The 18,204-nt window shown below is 40.3% G+C and overlaps 1 protein-coding gene across 7 annotated transcripts; it reads right to left on the bottom strand.

Moving 5' to 3' along the window:
- Positions 1–2,221: 2,221 nt before the first annotated feature.
- LOC145455416 (palladin-like) lies at positions 2,222–17,917 on the bottom strand. 7 transcript variants are annotated; one of them, XM_080333382.1, is made up of 16 exons: positions 17,686–17,917; positions 17,457–17,623; positions 17,057–17,173; positions 13,232–13,322; positions 12,305–12,481; positions 10,871–10,997; positions 10,422–10,499; positions 9,446–9,571; positions 9,269–9,367; positions 8,720–8,869; positions 6,815–6,903; positions 6,177–6,306; positions 5,165–5,372; positions 3,583–3,745; positions 3,189–3,322; positions 2,222–2,798 (listed from the first exon to the last, which is right to left on the bottom strand). In XM_080333382.1, the coding sequence occupies exons 1-16, from the start codon at positions 17,688–17,690 to the stop codon at positions 2,641–2,643; spliced, it is 2,019 nt and encodes a 672-aa protein (XP_080189508.1). In that variant the 5' UTR covers positions 17,691–17,917; the 3' UTR covers positions 2,222–2,640. The 7 variants fall into 7 exon arrangements, with proteins under 7 accessions (XP_080189508.1, XP_080189509.1, XP_080189510.1 ...); XM_080333383.1 differs by having other exon boundaries at positions 10,437–10,499; positions 17,686–17,916; XM_080333384.1 differs by lacking the exon at positions 10,422–10,499 and having other exon boundaries at positions 9,446–9,574; positions 17,686–17,916.
- Between the last annotated feature and the right edge of the window lie 287 nt (positions 17,918–18,204).

The raw sequence follows: 18,204 nt of genomic DNA, 5'->3' as shown, positions 1-18,204 counted from the left end.
AGTGAGTGAAAATTGTGAAAACCCTCCATGAGTCGATGATTATATTGATATTTTACATCGATGTTCATAAATAACGAAATTTGAACATTTTTTCACCCAACACCATCAATTTGCATAATTATTATTCAAAAATACAGCGCGTAAGGAGAGGTGAGGCACAGGTGAGGTACGGGCGGGTCGTGTCTCACCTGCGACAATGCAATTCATCATAAATAGCTCGGAATTCATAATAACTGGTGTCAATCAAGTGCTATCGTCACACTGAATCCGAAAATCTAAATATTAACAGTATCAGAGCACCAAAACCCCTCCAAAATCACCAAGCAAGGTGACATTCGGTTTTATTACTGACAATCGCAGAGAAACAATGGCCAGGTGAGGCACAAACGAATCTGCCTCATGCACTATTCGCTAACAATTGGACAATCGCATCACAGTGAAACGCGCTATCGATTTCGGAATACAACAGTCTTGTAGGAATTATACAGTAGCGACGGCCAATACGTAATGCGGAGCAAATACATTCCCTTACTTATGTAGCTGTTATGTATTTTCCATCCATAGCTACGTTAAATTGTGGTATGTGACAGCTACCTGCATAGGCTGCATTGTCGTTGTTTGTGGTCTTTATGCTGTGTTCAACCACAATACCTATAACCCTTAATTGTGGTATGTGATAGCTATACTAGGGTTGCCATACGTCCGGAATTTCCCAGACATGTCCGGAATTTCACTGTTAAAACTGCGTCCGGGAGGAATTTCCAAAATATGCCTAAATGTCCGGAATTTTGAAGGCTTAAGTAATAAGCTCATAATATTTTCGTAAATCCACATAAACAATATTATTTTTCAGTCGATTTATGCTACATGAAGCTTTTCTTCGCGCTGCGCGCGATTTAATATCATATATATTGGTTTTAATATGGGGACCATTATACCCTCGCATAAACTGCGATCACAAATAAATAAAAATAACATTCATTTACAAAAATAAGGCTAAATGTAATTGCAATTACAAGATAACGGTACATTCATAAAGTCAGTTTACGCCGTTTGGATGCTTTATTCAAAGATAGTGGTTCTAAACCTGGGAGTAGTTTGCATATATTCTGGAGTTCGCGAAGATGTCAACGTAATCAGCTTCAAAAATAGGCCCTGAGTAAGTTCGGGCGAATGTGCCGACCTAAAATTAGTAATCAGCTCATCAAATTTTGAGCTGGGCCACGGACCAGATGCATCGAATACCCTACGGTGGGTCTAAGATCAGTGTTTATTTGGGCGGGAGGGGGCTGACAAATGTGGCTTCAGCGACGATTACAACTTTTAACACACAACCACATACTCCTGAACCAGATCGTAACCACGTATGGTCGATAGACAAAGCGTTGCTGGTGTGACGTCATATTGATCGACAATGCGCTCATACCTCATTTTGCAATCCGCTAGTGGGCGCTAAAGAGCGTCCGGAATTTATTCCACTAAAATATGGTAACCCTAAGCTATACTTACATAGCCTGCGTTGCCGTTGTTTGTGGTCAGTGTTGCCACTCCTAGTGTTTTTACACTATCCAGTGTAGGCCCTATTTTGACTTGACCTAGTGTCCTAGTGTATTTTCCTTCGAAATTCGGCAAATTTAGTGTTTTTTACTGAAAAGATATTTGTAAATGAGGATGCTATTTTAATGTGCTTCGGATAATTTATACCGGTACTTGAAGAGATAGTAATTATTATCCGTCTAAACTTGTCCATTTAGCACAATAGCGCCCAGTCCTACATGTATTGTAGAATGTGGAATTGCAACGGCTAGCAGTGTGCAAAGAAAATGCTCTTCTACACCCGTTGCTGTTGTTATTCACATTTTAGGTCTCTTTATCAGGTACTTTACGTGCGTGCGTGGTTGTGTGCGTGTATGTATGTGTGTGTGTGTGTGTGTAGCGGGGGGGTCCCTGCCTCACCAGCCATGAACCTCACCGCACGTCACTGATGTGCATGCCTCGTCTTTACATCGCCTAGGCCCAGGTGGGCGTCTGATTTCAAAGACTACTCCAAGTCGTTTCGACACCCTCCATCTTTTCATTGTGTCGCAATCTTGTGGCGTTTTTTTTTTATTATAAAATAATTAACAGTAAAATCAGACTCATATGTTACGGATGGTGTCAACCTCTTTTCACGACTTCAAGTCCGATGAGCTTATGTTAAAAAAAGGAAAGAATGCGTGGATGTGGCAAAATGATTTATTATTGCTGAAATGATTTGCAAAACTAGTGACCTCTTTAAAACTGTATCCTAATTCAATTTCATTAGTAAGATCGCAAAGCGTCTTTATCTGAAAGAACTTCGCCTGATTCATTGAATATGTACAATGAAATTTGTTGATATAAATATGTATTCTAATCACAAATGTAGAAGGATTCGATGAAGAAAAACATGCAGCGTGTGAAACATTTACATCAATCGAGATTGATAAGTTGGCAATCGGCAACACTTAGTCGACCTCAAGGATATTCAGCAATCGCTCGGTCGAAATGCTAGGCGAATCAACAGTGAGGAAAGATAGACAATTCGCACGACTTAATCGCGTATCGCTGGTCTTAAAACAAACGCGAGAACTTGGCTATTAACAATGAAGCATCAGTAATCTATAAATCCTCCGATTCAGGTAGATGCGATGGGGAGAGAGCCGTCACGTCAGGACTTATGGCTTCTCTCATGTCTATCCCAGCGGTCTTTGCGAGATTAGCGTAGCGATGAGGAGTGCGGATCCGTCTGCGTTGATTTGGGGCAGCCATTGTGGGACCTGTGAAGAAAGAAGAATAAATGTTATGTTCTTTCAGTCATTGTATGTACAAACAATACTGAACTACTAAATGCAATTGCAATCCCATAGTTCGATTGTAAGGAACATAGTATCCGAAAACGATGCGACACAAGAAATCGTGTAGAATATATAGCCGTAGTCAGATAATCGAGCATAATGCAATTGAGGACATCATAAAAATTTGTAATTTTACTTTAATGGCGTGTCAAAATTATTGCTCCGAGTCCGACTGATCTTAATGTAAATTAGAAAGCTGCACAATCACATGAATGATTTCAATCATTTTCCCACTCCAATGTCTATTACTGCCTCAGTCAATGCCCCCTACTCCCTCCTCCAGTATGTATGCTGTTAGAGATGTCAACTTACAATACACATCCAGTTTGCAGTTGCAGCTTGCGATGCCAGCTTTGTTAGTCGCGCTGCACGTGTACCATTCGGAATCATACCTTGTTGCTTCGGCGATCAAAAGGCATACGTTTCCGCTGTCATCCTGGATGATTCTAAATTCGATACGTATTTCTGACATGAAAGTAATAATGGGCACACAACAAATATGCAGTCAGCGAAACTAATCCTACAGTCAGCATTTAAATTTCTCATTTTGGGTCGCAGTGATTTGCGTGCCTGTCATTTCCATAACACGCTGAAATGCCACAAGCCAATGCGTTTGCAGGAATAGGAAGTGTTTTGTAGATAAAAATCGGTTACAGTTATGCCTCCACTTATAATCAATGTAAAGAACGATATAAAAGTGCCTTACTGCGTTCTCGGTGAATTCACGACTTCGTCGGAGCCTTTTTTCCAGCAAATTTTAGGCTTAGGCTTCCCGATAACGCAAGCCTCCAGTTTTATCATTCCGCCTTCGGGCGCTACTTGGTGCGTCAGACGTTGAACGAATATGGGAACTGTCATTTCTTCCTTCGCTGCAAATTCAATCGGATTCCAATATAAGCATATGGTATATGTAACAATAATAATTCTGCAGGTAACCTATTAGTCAGTACTATTATCTCGAAGCCGGTCAGTTTATTGTTTTGGAACGCTCAATTCGTTTTTACTTATTGCACAAAGCACTCAATTGGCTATTCTTTGGACTGCTTCTACTTCGACTCTATCAGACTTTGAAGCCAAACTAACATATTTAATTTAATTCTTCGAGTGGAAAATAGTTTTGGGGCAGATTTGCATCACTTTTAATGGTTGTGTCGCGATAAGTATTCTTGCAATCTTGGAAGGTGTCACCGGACATTGAGTAAAACCGCGATACAATCTACTCGGTTGAGTAATTTCGGTTTCTACTTCTGCTTCAAGTAGCTTTGTTATGCCTTGAATACCGTTACTTTTACTTGTAAATGAAGATAAAGTTACGACATTACTTACAATCATCAATTCATCAATGCCTGACCCAATGGTAAGATAACGCGAAATTAACTCTTTGTGCTTTAACTATACTCTAGCTAGGCGGATTTGTAGGGTGGTCAGTTACAAAGTACTTCTACTATTACTATTTTGCGCATGACTCGGACCAAGTCGTATGACTCGACAAATTATGTATGAATTATTCAAGTCTCGTATGTCAGGACCGACAATTGCAAAATAGGACCAGAAACCGTCTTCGATCTGTTTGAAAATACATTTTTAGAGTGTGAAAACAATGATATATTAATCCGAGGTCTTCGATTCCATTCAAGCGATTCACAAAAGTGAGTTGAACCTGACTTGAACTCGATACTGAACAGTTTGTTTGTTTGTGGTACTCATGGTGTTTGTCGACTAGTATGGTCATTTACACCAGGTCGACATTCTTCATTTTTATTCCGTAGCTGCCGACTTATAGCACGACCCACTTCTAGGCTTATTATTAGACACCGCCTACGCGGATGAGATGGCGAGGATGAATTCCAAACAGTAAACTCTATGACTTGGACTCGGACTTGGATTTGAATAAAATAGTATTTACGGTGAGCACAACTATAATAAATAAACAAAGAATCGGTCACCGTAAATACTATTTTATTCAAATCCAAATTTTTCGACGGTAATAACTCCGCTTCCACTGGTTGGAATTGAACCAAATTTGGTGAACATTGTTTCTATAGACAGCCTAACACTTTCATGGGGTGAACAGAAAATTTTCAATTTTTTTATTATTTATTTTTATATAATAAATAGAAACTTTCTTCTCCTGTAGCAAAGCGGTCACTGGCTGGAATTGAACCAAATTTTGTGTGTAGGCTTAAATTAGGTAACCTAACAATTTTTTCAAGTAGCCAGTACGATTTGAGAAAAAAAGTCATTTTTGAAGAGCCCTAGCCTATATATGATAACTTGGTTATGCCTACCTTTCACCCGCAGTTCGATATGGACAGTCGCTTGCCCGGCTTTGTTCGAAGCCACGACGGAATACAGCCCTTCATCCATCCCGTCCACGGGCTGGATAAGCAAGCTGTGTACGTTGTTTTCGCGAACAATGATTCTGTGATGTTGATCTTGTCGGACGGGATTTCCGTTCACGAGCCATTCTAGATCTGGCGCCGGAAGGCCGGTTACCTAGTAGATGGGCGTGGTTTATTTTATCATTGGTTTATAAGCAATGTGTTTACGCATGCTGATAGAAATTGATAGCAGGGTCGACACGCGATGACAAATGCACTTTGTCAAAGCTTCTTAATTCATTGTGACTGAGAGGTTTATTGGGTTTCCGTAATGATACTTACCATGGATTGGTGCTAAGAGAAAAAAATATTACACGACAGCCAGTTGCAAAATACAGCAAAAAATATTTCAAAATGGAAAAAGTATCATTATTTTCTATTGTTGCTGAATGATTTTATTGCATGGTGAAATATTTTAGCTGTATTTTGCAACTACCGGTCGACGAATTAATATCCGATATTTTATTCAACTCAGACGAAAGAGATGCATGATAGGCTATTTCTCTTACTTTCGGTGTTAGATTGGTCTGTTTTGGACTTTGAATACATCGAATTTGAGGCATTATGAGTTTGCAACTCTAACAAATCGAAGTTATTTTGTTAATTTGCATAGATCTCATATGCCGTACAGATCCAAACCGTACTAAATCATGCTATCGTTGTTATACACTTAAACGTGTAGCCATTATAAAATATTGGATATAAAAAGCTTCATCAATAAAATGACGGATATATCGTGACTGAGCGAGATAAGATGGCGTAACAATGTCGGTAATCAAAACGTTTTAGGTGCGAAGATGTCTTTCGCCATCCCATTTCTATACTTCCATGATTAATCAACCGCCAATTATGCGTCGTCAATTGAGCCTTGATCAATCTATTGTGATTAGCTCCCGCGGCCTATTGCCCTCGAACCAACCTTCACATCCAAGCGAGCTAGTTTTCCAGCTTCTACGTCGATGTTGCCGGATTTCTGAACGAACACAGGCTTGAAATATTTCTCAAGAGGACTCTCCTCGTCATCCGCTAACGTTCCCTTCTCCGGCACTCTGCATGGAACACCGATTGACGATTTGATGATGGAACAGCCAGTGGTGGCTTTTGGGGTGGGCGAAGTGGGCGGTCGCCCGGGGCCCCCCTGGTCGAAGGGCCCCCCTCTTTGGTCTATGCGCTTTTTTCAAGGATAATTGCGAATAAATATCGAAATCCGTGTCCAAGCAAGAATATGATTCCGTACAGATGTGTGAATCATCATCAAATCTCTGCATCTGTTTGAAAAGTTCCGTATCCCGATAATCATCAGGCCTCTGCATGCGGTAGAATCATTTAGTTTTGATGTAGTTTATCCTTTCACACATGCAATAATAGATATGGCCGAATCTAGCATCTGGCCAAACCTTAACGTAGTGAAAGATTGATAATAATAATAGTTGCGAAAGGGGGGTCTGGGGGTTACAGTTAGATGCTTATAGGGGGCCCCCCGGTAAGTCTCGCCCCCCCCCCCCCCGTTCGTAGGGCCACCACTGGGAACAGCATATAAGGAGAAAATTCACCAACCTGGTGTAAGATTTCTGTGGTATAGGTTCCGTACGGCCTGCTTTCAGAGTCGTTACGACTGCCAGTTTTCCAGAACAGCTTACTCGGCCCTGGCAAATCACGAGATACAATATCATTCCAGGCATAAACACTGACAAGTGACAGCCACAGGATTATCGAACACGCATAGTTCAGCCCAATATATTATGAAAGTTATGGTCTGTGCTAACCTATATCACTGGAAAAGGGGACCCTATGTAAAATATACAATTGGCGGTCTTAATACTTTGAGCTTCCACATATTTCCGTTACATGCGAACCATGCGGATAAAGTCGGTCCGCATAAATGCGTCGGTGACCTAAACAGAGTTGATAGATAATAGTATTGCAACTCAACGAGGATAGCGCTCTATTTTTGCATTCAGGATGTATCTTATCTTATTCAGAGAGATATTTCGGTTCATGCAGCCTACACTTTGTTTAAAACAGTGCTTTAAATAAATGCCTTTTAAAAAAAATTGTGTTTTTTTAAGTTGTAAAATTATGCTCTAATTGTGTAAATACCAGAAGTGGTCAAAGTAGTCAAGAAAGCTACTCAAGTAGAAGTAGAAGTAGCACCGAAAAATCTACTCAAGTACGAGTAGAAGTACTTCTTCCAGAAGCCACCTAAAACTACTTGAAGTAGAAGTAGAATTGACTGACTTTAAAAGTACTCAAGTAAGTAAGTAGTTGTGAAAACGATCCTAATTCGTTCACATGGATTGTAAAAAGGTGCAAATTGAGCTATGCGATAGGTGACAAGCTTGATTCATATTGATTGATGAATTAAAAGTGAAATATACATACTACTTCTAAAAGCAGAACATGTATTTAGTCCAGAACGTTTCAAAGGTGGTATGCTAAAACAGTTCTAAAACTAAAAAAAGTCAGAGAGTACTTTTCCAGATTAGGACACGCCATGGACATGCTAGATTACGATATGACAAGTAAATGCTAGATTGCGAAACATCAGTTTCAAACGTTATGATGAGCCATATATACTGTGATGAATTATTTCACATAGGTGAAGGGCGACAATGTGGTGTGAACGGAACCACGCCAACCCTCTACCTAAATTATATTCACCGATACTTTCGTGAAGTCATACTGGTTACTCCGTATCCACTGCGCACGAAGCGCGACGAAAATTCTGGGCTTTACTAAACTTTAATGAAAATTAAATGTTGATACTCCGTAAAAACAGCCGCGAAATTCCTCAGGCTATCTTCCTGATTGGAAGATTGAACTACTTCTACTTGACAAAATGAAAATAGCGAAAAGTAAGTATGTAGATCACAAAATATTACGCAGTAAAAGTAGAAGCGGCGAAAATAAGATCTACTCGAGTAAGTACCAGAAGTAGAGGAAAACTACTTGGGTACTTGGAAAAAGTAGAAGTACTTCGTTACTGACCACCTCTGGTAAATACTATCCAAAAAATATGTTGTATGAGCCTACTGACAATGACCACCCGATACAGCCAACGCATATCGATATCGGGTGGTTGGAACCCGCAAAATTGTCGTTGCAACATTAATGGTACATATATCTCGTCAAAGGAGCTATATTATCAATAGTCAATGTCAATCCACTATGACGTCACAATTGAATATTGGTGACGTCATGGCTTAAAAAAACAACAAGAAAAAGCATGTTTTAAATAAGGGCCTTGTTTTAAACATGTTTGTTTTAAATTGATTTTTGTTTTAAATGCAACCCTATGTATATTCATGACATAATATGCATCAAAATATATCGTTACAGCAATGTTCACGGATGCAAAACTGCAGCCTAGGCTCATACCGCGAACATGACAATATTGCGGTTTCATGCGTCCGTCGGTGTAAACACAGGTTTTTATAAATGTAATAAGTTCATAGTCCTTACTTTGGGATTGACCGCTAGCACAGTGTAATTTCCGTCGTCTTCGGCGCAAGTTCGTGGTATCGATAAAGAGTAAATCCCGTCATCTTGCTTCGAACGAAGGTAGTGTTGCGATCGAATGGAAACTTGTTTGCCGTCTTTGAACCAATATATCTGGTAAAGAGTTACGCAAAGGGTCACTCACTTAATGCGGGCGTTCGTATAGAAAAAAATCTTGAAGGAGGAATCGATTTTGACTGTATAGCGCCAGAATAGAGTATACTTGGTTTCTGACCTTAGGTCTGCATGTCAGCATACATGCGTACACGTTATGCAGAAGGACTATCAAAATCAATTTTTGCGCGGACTGCATCAGAAATCCAGCCCTCAATGGGTAATTTTAAATGGTTTTCAAGTACTATTTTGTGATCCTATTAGCGACGCGTCATGTTGACACCTGCTGTGCTGAACAGCTTCCAGATGTTTCCAGAACAAATGTATTACGAATCACTCATTGGCGTTAGAAGACACCCTGTGGCCTATAATTAAAGGATATTGGTGTTTAGCACATACCTTGGGCGCCGGGGATCCCCCGATTCTGCACATGAACTTCATCGGCGATCCGACGATCACTTTATAACTACCGACCACGTTTCGCAGGAACGGCGGCTTCTAAATTGCACGGTTCACGATATAGTAATTGCAAGCAAGCTCTGTTGAGCTGCCAATTTAACCATCGAAATTACAAACCTGTTCTTGTGCTGGTACGGTTTCGAATACAACGTCGTTCGGGTCTTCGTTTACCGGCGGTGTGCGTTCGAGCCTGTATTCGATCTCGTTCATTAGCCGTTGCTCAAAATTTGATACCTTGTATTCCTGCTAGGAATATAAGTATTTTTAATGAAATGTTGCAATTGTGAGCGTATCCGTGTGCAGTATAGAGCTTCCGTAAGGATTTCATGGATTCTGAATCTTGGCATCATGCGAGTGACTGCAATGACAGTATGAAAATAGCTGAAAACATGCAAATATCAGCTATACACAAACGCATCTTCAGTATCGAAATACTAGAACTGGGAGTAACGATTAGAGTACTAAAATTTGAGTTCAGTATTGATTTTCAATCTTTTTGTCAATATACGCTTTCACACAAGAGAAATGTTTTGGCAACGAGCAACGAGTCTCGAAACTTTATTTCCCCCGTTGAAGCCTAGTAATCTCCGTTAGTTGTATATCGACATCGAAATAATTTTACGAATATTAATTGAACGGCGATTTCTTTTCGCCACTAACAAGATACATATATGATCCTTTCATGCCATTACCACTATTATGACGTCAGGATACGTGGAACTGGAATACTAGACTCGAAGCCTAATATATCGACTCGGATTCGAATCACCAATCACAATTTTAGCCAGCCCAGCCAACGAATGTACTGTACAGTACAGTGTACAGTACAGTGTACAGTACAGTCGCATTCCGATTGTATGTAGAGAATGCGGCAAGTATGATCACTGTTGGATCTCGAAATTGGACTACATCTCTTATGATACCACAACCTCGCAATGTATATCAATCCTATGAGTCATGCGCGACGCACGAGGATTCCTATGATTGTATCCATTAAGCGTAGGCTCAAGTGCCGTGTGACAATGTACTTTCATTTGGAATTCAACGTGATACATCAATCTTAGGATATGAGATGAGAATGAGACAGTCCAACCACCATCGCTCTGACCTGCGGTGGCTCCGCCGCGGAGCCAGCATGTGGAGAAAATACGAAGTCGCGTGGACCGCCGACCTTCACAACGAAACCAATATTTATTATAAATTTCAAGACCTTGCGTTTACTAGACTATTGTCAGACAATTTGGAGCACCATGTCGAAACTTTCGTGCACGCCACCCGATCTTAGTGTAAGATTTTTGTAAGAAAGCGATAATTTAAAGGCATAGACCTGTAGTAATCAAATTGCCATGTCACATCTCCACCCCGCATTAGATATATGGCCGCGTCACTTTGTGACGTCACTGACGACCAGTGACTATATCCTCGTAGATTAAATTGTACCAACTCTCTCATAGTTCAGACTTGTATATGCATTTATGCATGTGCCGTTGCAAGATATCTACCATTTTTATACCAACAGTCCAGGTCCATAAATGTTCTTACCTCTCCGTGTCTCTCCGCGGGAAGATCGTCCGTCGACAATTTTCTCGCGAGCTCTTCAGCGAGCTCTCCTACTACGATATTTTTCTCATTTTGGAAATTGTGATTTGCGTCATGTAACGCATCTTGCCTGAGGTAAATAGTGAACAATATATACCCAATTCTTACGGATAATATTCGCTACCGAGATATCGCAAATGGCAATCTCACAAATATGACTATATGTTAATTTCAAGAACGTCCCGGCGACATGGAATGCTAGACGAAAAATTATGACGAATATGAACAGTTTCAGGTTTAAACGGTTGCATGGAATGACAAGTACACACTGACATAACGTGATATTGATCTGATAACTCTTCAAATGATGCGTTTTGAAGATATACATGTAGTGACGAAACAAAAGTGCGAGAACAGGGACCGTTGAACGGGTATTGACGAAGTCTGATATGCATCAGATTGACTTTATCTGTCAGGGTTGCCAGATTGGCCCTTTTGAGGCCTAATTCCACAAATTTGGCCCTCTCTAGAGGCAGTTGACCCCCAAAATTAATTTGGCCCCTTGGCCCTTTATTTTCAATAATAGGCTCTTTTTGAAAGCAGTTGAGACAGAGACATACCATCAAACTAGCTATTCAAATAAATGTATATCGAAAATTGAGCTGACAATGTCATGCCACTGTCAAAGATTCGAGTGGAAACACTGTAGAAGATGAAGATTTGGATATTTTTTGTAGACTGTGTTGGAATTGTAAATAGAGATTTGTGAACAGGTGGACGAAAAACCATCGAACCTTGCTGGAAGCTTAGTAGCAGAAAAAGTCTGAAGAAGAGTACCGTTATAGTACTTATGATAGATAAAAATTTGAAAGACAAAAAATTCAACATAACCGGAGAGTTTTTGGTGAAAAGTCTAGAAATTAGGTACATAAGTTGGATAAGTTTCAAATGTAAAAAAACCATTCCCTCATTTTATTCATAAAATTTATTCACTCTCATATTATAGCACAAAAAGTTTTATATTACGATTTTATATTCAGTGAGGCTTCAAATAATAGCAGTTATTGTAGTTGGATCCAGTGCAGTTGTAGGTAGTGGATATGGTGTCCTACGAAAGTATAAACAATATAAAACTGGAATTCCGGGAGACTGATAAAAGGTCTATGGGTATTGTTGAAACGTTATTAACATTATTGAACAATTTGGCCCTCTTTCGGCGCTGTTCGGCCCCTTTTCTCAAAAGATGTCTGGCAACCCAGCCAGCTGTTGGCAGTGTTTATTTAACAAAAATTTTCAACAACATTTTCGGAATTTGTTCCTATCGAATCGAAATCTAGGCGACGGAACGATAGAAGACTATTCGCCAGCCTTTCGGTGCGGTTACGGTCGTAGTGTACTGTACAGCCTAATAAATCCTGAAATATAGCAAAGACATACATCGGCGACGTGGGTGTTCGGATCATGGATGTTGATGGTGCCGCGGATTTCTTAGTAGAATCAGAATGGCTATCAGTAGCAAGACGGATTCCGATTCTTGTCTCAGATATCTCTTGGTCGTGATCAATGCGTGCTGCGTTCAAAATTGGTTCAATGCCCGCGGTGAAGGAATCGTTGCTGGATGAATGCAGAACACCGTGAGATGAGAATGGTGTGCATGATTTGAATTTGAAAAGACGGGTTTGATCGGATTTGGATTTACGATATTCTGATGCTATGAATTGGAGTTGGTCAAGGAATTTCTTGTAATTTACAATTTTCATGCGACTTTTTAAAATCGAATACCGGGTAATGGGCTTGGATTTGGACGTCATTCAACATTAAATATTGATATGGATTTAAATTTGGATTTTAATCTTCAATCTGGAAAAGCGATTGACAAAATGTACTCGCCAACATTACGTACAACCTCTGCCATGCAATGTCACTCCTGACATAATAAGGAATGTATACTCATACTCAAGCATGATGAAGTATTTTGATGGATATGACAAATACAGGATGTATGGATATCGGCGAATGCTTTGGATTCATTTCAAATATATATAGAGATATTTCGACAACTTTGTTGTGGATACATGAATTCGAAATATATTTGTACCTCACTATACTTTACGTAGGCTACTCAACGTGCATTATCACTAGAGGAGTCACGTCGTTGTTACAAGTTAAATCGATTCATGTCTTGAGGCAGGAGAGATAGATCATTATTGGTTATCTCAAAATGGGGATGTTTCCAAATCTCATTACATATATTCGATCACACTTGAATTTCCAGGACAAACAGCGGAGGGTAGGGGTTGCATCAAAATTACGAAGGTGGTACTGCAGAATAGGTCTGAGAAACCTGCAACTATATCAACTCACGTTGGAAGATGTACTGTGGCTCCTGGTTTCGTATAGACGACTGATTTACCAGCATTCGGTTCCTTCGTAGACACCGAATAATATCCACCTCCTGGGAGAAAATTGCCTGTTTTACACCAAACTATCTACGAAAGAAAAATCTATGTAACATACGGTAATTGTCAGATTATAACAACGATAACAGTTACCAATGATGTACGCACAGTCGCACACTGCATGAATTCCCAACGCCAATTTCCTCGCACTATATCTTTGGTCAAGCTATTTACCAAGAGCATCGGTTCGAAACCTAATGTCGATCAATCATCTGGTAACACAACTGGAAAGAAATTCCTCCCGTTGATCAACCGTATAATTTTCCAATCACAGAAACAAACTTCGTCTATAATGCAGCGAAGGCGAAGGACCGTATATTTTCGACAACCACACGACCTCATTGCCATTTCAGAGTTGAATTTATTCAAACTACGGAAGGAACTATTTGAATAGTTAGAATCTTTGGTTCACTTGTTATGACGTCACCAACGAGAATTGCACACATCGTCAGAGCCCAAACGCTAACGAATGACTAGATATATAAAACTCGGCAAATTAACGTGGAGCTTGCCTTCCGTCGCAGATGCAACTACAGACCGAACGCTAGCATAATTTCAAGCATTTCACGTCGCGACTATGCAGTCTTTACCGCGGTTACGCTTCGCAAAACCGCAGCTTAGCCGAGAAGATTGGCGACGAACACCGCGCTCTCATTTTCGGTAACTGCTGTCTTGTAAAATGCAGAATAGAACTTTTTCGAGAGTAGTAAGCAACACACTCCAAAGAAGGCCATCCGCAAGGCCTAAAACGGGTATAGCGATAGGCTTGCACTGAGCGAATACGAATAGATTGTAAATTAAACGAATCCATTTCCTTTGCTAACAGAGTAACAGGTCAGTCTGTGGTCTACTGTCTAGTTTTGGCTTATCACGATTTAAATTTATTATTAACATGGAATACGCATATGATGCGAGACTTGTCAAATCGTATTTACCAACGCTTTTTCTAATCCCACTTCGATGTGGATTTTATCTAATCATTACAGCAGCAATCTGACGTCAATGCCGCACCGCGAAGGTCAAATTTATTATTATTGACGACGCTCCGTATTCGCGTAAGCGCGTCCGGAAATAGCGTTGTCGATCTTCCTGCGAGGACTAAATTGTGAGTTTGTGTGGCCAAGGAATGCGTCGCAGGGAACTACTACATATTGAGAAGTGGGACATAACCTATCAAAATTTATGTTGATGGTGAACTGAGTCCTGCGGAACTTCCATTTTAGATCTTGCCACTCCGCCTATAACGCTAACCCATCATATCATTAGTTCCGGATTCAATCGTTATAGCCTACCCTACATATATTTCTAGGGATGGTGTGAACCTCTGAAAGGTTCAGGTTCGAGTGAACGCGAACCTTTTCGAAAGGTTCTGTGTGAACACGAACGTGAACCTCGTGACGTCACTTGACGTCATATTGCTAATTCCAACCCTTTCTTTCAATGACGTGATAGCCTAATATGCCCTATATTAATGTACACGATACCTAGCGAAAATTCGGCCCACATAATGCCACAATGCTGAAGTACATATCGGCGTTTTAAACGTCGCTAAATGTATCAACCGCGGTAATCAAAGGATATAATAATTGCATAAAATCAGTACATTCCGTCGCTTTGTCAACAATTTCGACGAGGACTTACCAAGGAATATAAGCTTACGCCTTAACGGTCTTAGCCAGACCGGACAATGTTTTCGGAGTCTGAGTATTGCTACATTGATATTGAGCAGAGTGTACAACGGGTTTCTATACTCGCTACCGATACCACAAACAACAAGTTATGCAGCAGTAGCACGCACCTTAATCGCACGGATTTGGTTTTAATGATACAGTAAAGATATGAAGTCAAGATTGACCCAGTACGACCGTTCGATTTTTCACATCAGAAGACGATATCAATGTCATTGATTGGTTGACTAAGCATCATTCGCTGACTACGTATATCGATTGCGGGTCAGGCTCACAGCAGAGAGTCACTAAATATTCACAAACGGAAAGCTGGATATTCCGAGAAAAATTTTGCAACAAAGCAAGTAAAACTTTTAAGGTTGTCGAGGTGCATGGTGCATGCTCGTTTAGTGTTGATTTTTTATGCTGCCAGCACCATGCATGGAGTGGCCCGCCGTTGAAATGCAATAAATTTGAGCCAAAGATCTTATAATGGAGTGAAAATTACAATTTACCAAAAGGTTCACAGTGCAGAACCTACCAAGGTTCTGTTGTGAACGCGAACCTCTAAATTTCCGAGGTTCACACACAGAACGCGAACGTGAACCTCACGTTCACACCATCCCTATATATTTCCTTTCTATGCGTGTAGGTAGGTGCAGCATCATACATTACATCAACCACTGTATTGTTGCTGTTCTATGTCTTACAGTTCAAGAATATCCTGGCCAAGCCGACTATAGTATATATTCGGGCGAAAGTAGGATTTTCCACTCCTACAATGCTATATATAACTGTCAAACCGCTAACTTTGATTGAATAATTCTTGCAGTGTGAGCAGTGTGTCATACGTTTGCTTCAGTGCCAGCATGGAGAGAATCTGAACCCATGCATCTGCGGCATAACGACCCAAATTACCCCAGATCTATTTGAAACATTTTGCTTTACGGCAGGGGTTCCCAAACTAGGGGTCGTTTGCCAATTCTTCGGGGTCGCGGGGACGAAAATTAAATACCAATGACTAGCTCAAAAATGCCAATGAAGCGGATGCTATCGGCGGCTCTTTTCTGAACATTTTAGTTGATGTTTCAAAATAGAATAAAAACCGACCTCAGAGGAATGTGAACCCGGCAAACCTTGAGGAAGCTTAAGCACAATTGTAAAGGTCTTATACCCAGTGACTTCCCAACCTAATTAAGTTCGCGGCCCACTATTAATGCATTATTAATATTTATTATGCGACCCATCATGACCAAATGAATGAAAAACAAATTAATGAGAAAAGAAACAATGTATATGCTACTACACATGCAATTTACAATTAATGCAAATGTTGTGCTTGCATATTAAATATTATTGTATCAAGTCTGGACATGATCGGATTGATTTTCCTACTCCGAAATACTCAGAAATACCGTAAATTTAGGTAAACCGTTTTTCGACCAACCGCCACATGAAAGAGCGTCAGTATCCCAAAAGTTTTTAGAAAAGTTATAAAGACCAAAAAAATTTGTTATCATATCGATTAGAAGATTGTTGGCATTCCGTAACATCCACCAGCAGCGCTATATGAAAATTGTAACATTTAGCAATGCTTCGCGAACGTCCTAAAACAGCGTTGCGATCAAACAATGGGTCGCGACCCATTGGTTGGGAAGCACTGGTTCTAACCGCCGCCTTATAATATCACAAGCGATGAGAAATATTTTCACCGGTAATTCGAATCAATGATTGAAAATCCTTGTAAATGTGACATTGGCTACGAACAGAGCATGTCATATGGTGCGCGAGCTGAAACATGTGATTACGCTGTAGACTCCTATGATCGCTCCCCCTTGAAATTTATTATCGCCCTTCCCCATCCCCCATACTTCGGATAAGAACCGACGATATATAGTTTAAATAGGGAATCAGCAACAAAACAGTATTGATACTTATGTTGACCTTTAATGCCCATGAGCACTAAGCAGACGCCAATTAGTCTACGGATCGCCACCTGGGAACCGCCAGTTTATATCGCTGAACTAATCTATAATTGCAAGCTGACGGACGATTTGACCGACCTGTCACAAGTAAATTACATGAACTTTTCGCTGATCCTTCGGAATTCGTGGCCACGCATTCGAAAATGCCGCTGTCTTCCGCATATGCAGTCCCGACTATCAAACTTGCTACGTCACCTGAAAATTCATGATAGTTATGACTTGATTTCTGTGAGACGCCCCCATCCTACTCATACTGATAAGATGTAAGATATATGTAGCAAACTGCTAATAGCAATGTAGCGAGCCTCGCCCTACATGTCATGTCATATCCACCGCATATAAAAAGGAAATTCGAAGATAATATTCAATGTAGTTTCGACATTTCTTTGTTGACGTTCCTTACCGGAATTTGATGTATATTCTAATATTATGTATGGATTGTGAATTCGATATACATAAGGTTCTGCTACATATTTACCTTTATGTAATATGCGAAAATCTGTGGAATCCTCAATTGGATATCCCTCTCGATACCACGTGACTTCTGCTTGTGGATTCGATTTCAGTCTACATTCCAAAACTGTGCATTCTCCTTCCGGCACCGTAAGGTCCTTGAGTTCTTTGTAGAAATTTGGCGAACTCTTACTTTAGAAACAGGTCACGTTAAAGATTTCACATTTTCCTCTATCTCGATTAACATAGAATACCTCATTTTGTAATTTACGCTGTTTTCACGCCTGAAAAAAGACCTGCTCTGTCCGTGCTACTCAGATTCTCCAGACTGTGGCGTTAGATTAGCCTTATTTGAATTGGAGCTCTGAGGTGATGCAAAGCTCAGTGCGTGAGGTCTGCTCTTCTTCAAAGCGCTATCTTAGGACGCTGGCAAGTTGGTGTTTCAGCGCGACGCGACAGCTGCGTCTGTGACAACTTCTCTTCACTTATGAATATAGCATCATTCGATCAGCGCTTCAATATCACTCATGGCAAGCCAGCTGCCGGTAACGCATGGAGTGGTAGACTCATTACAGCTAAGACATAGGCCGCTTACTAGTTGTATTTTTGCAATCTATTAAGGACAATGACGACGTAGCCGGCCGATAATGATCCCCTATTGTTAAACATAAATGTATATTTGCGATTGTGCAGTAGGTGCACACTAAAGTACCCAATATCAATATTCGTCAAGGCGTGAAACAGTGATAAATATCTAAGTCACAGTAGGCCTA

The sequence above is a fragment of the Botryllus schlosseri genome, chromosome 14, assembly GCF_051294905.1.
Source record: "Botryllus schlosseri isolate E-star chromosome 14, Bs_hap1, whole genome shotgun sequence".
NCBI lineage: Eukaryota > Metazoa > Chordata > Ascidiacea > Stolidobranchia > Styelidae > Botryllus > Botryllus schlosseri.
This window is presented reverse-complemented; position numbering and strand designations above follow the sequence as displayed.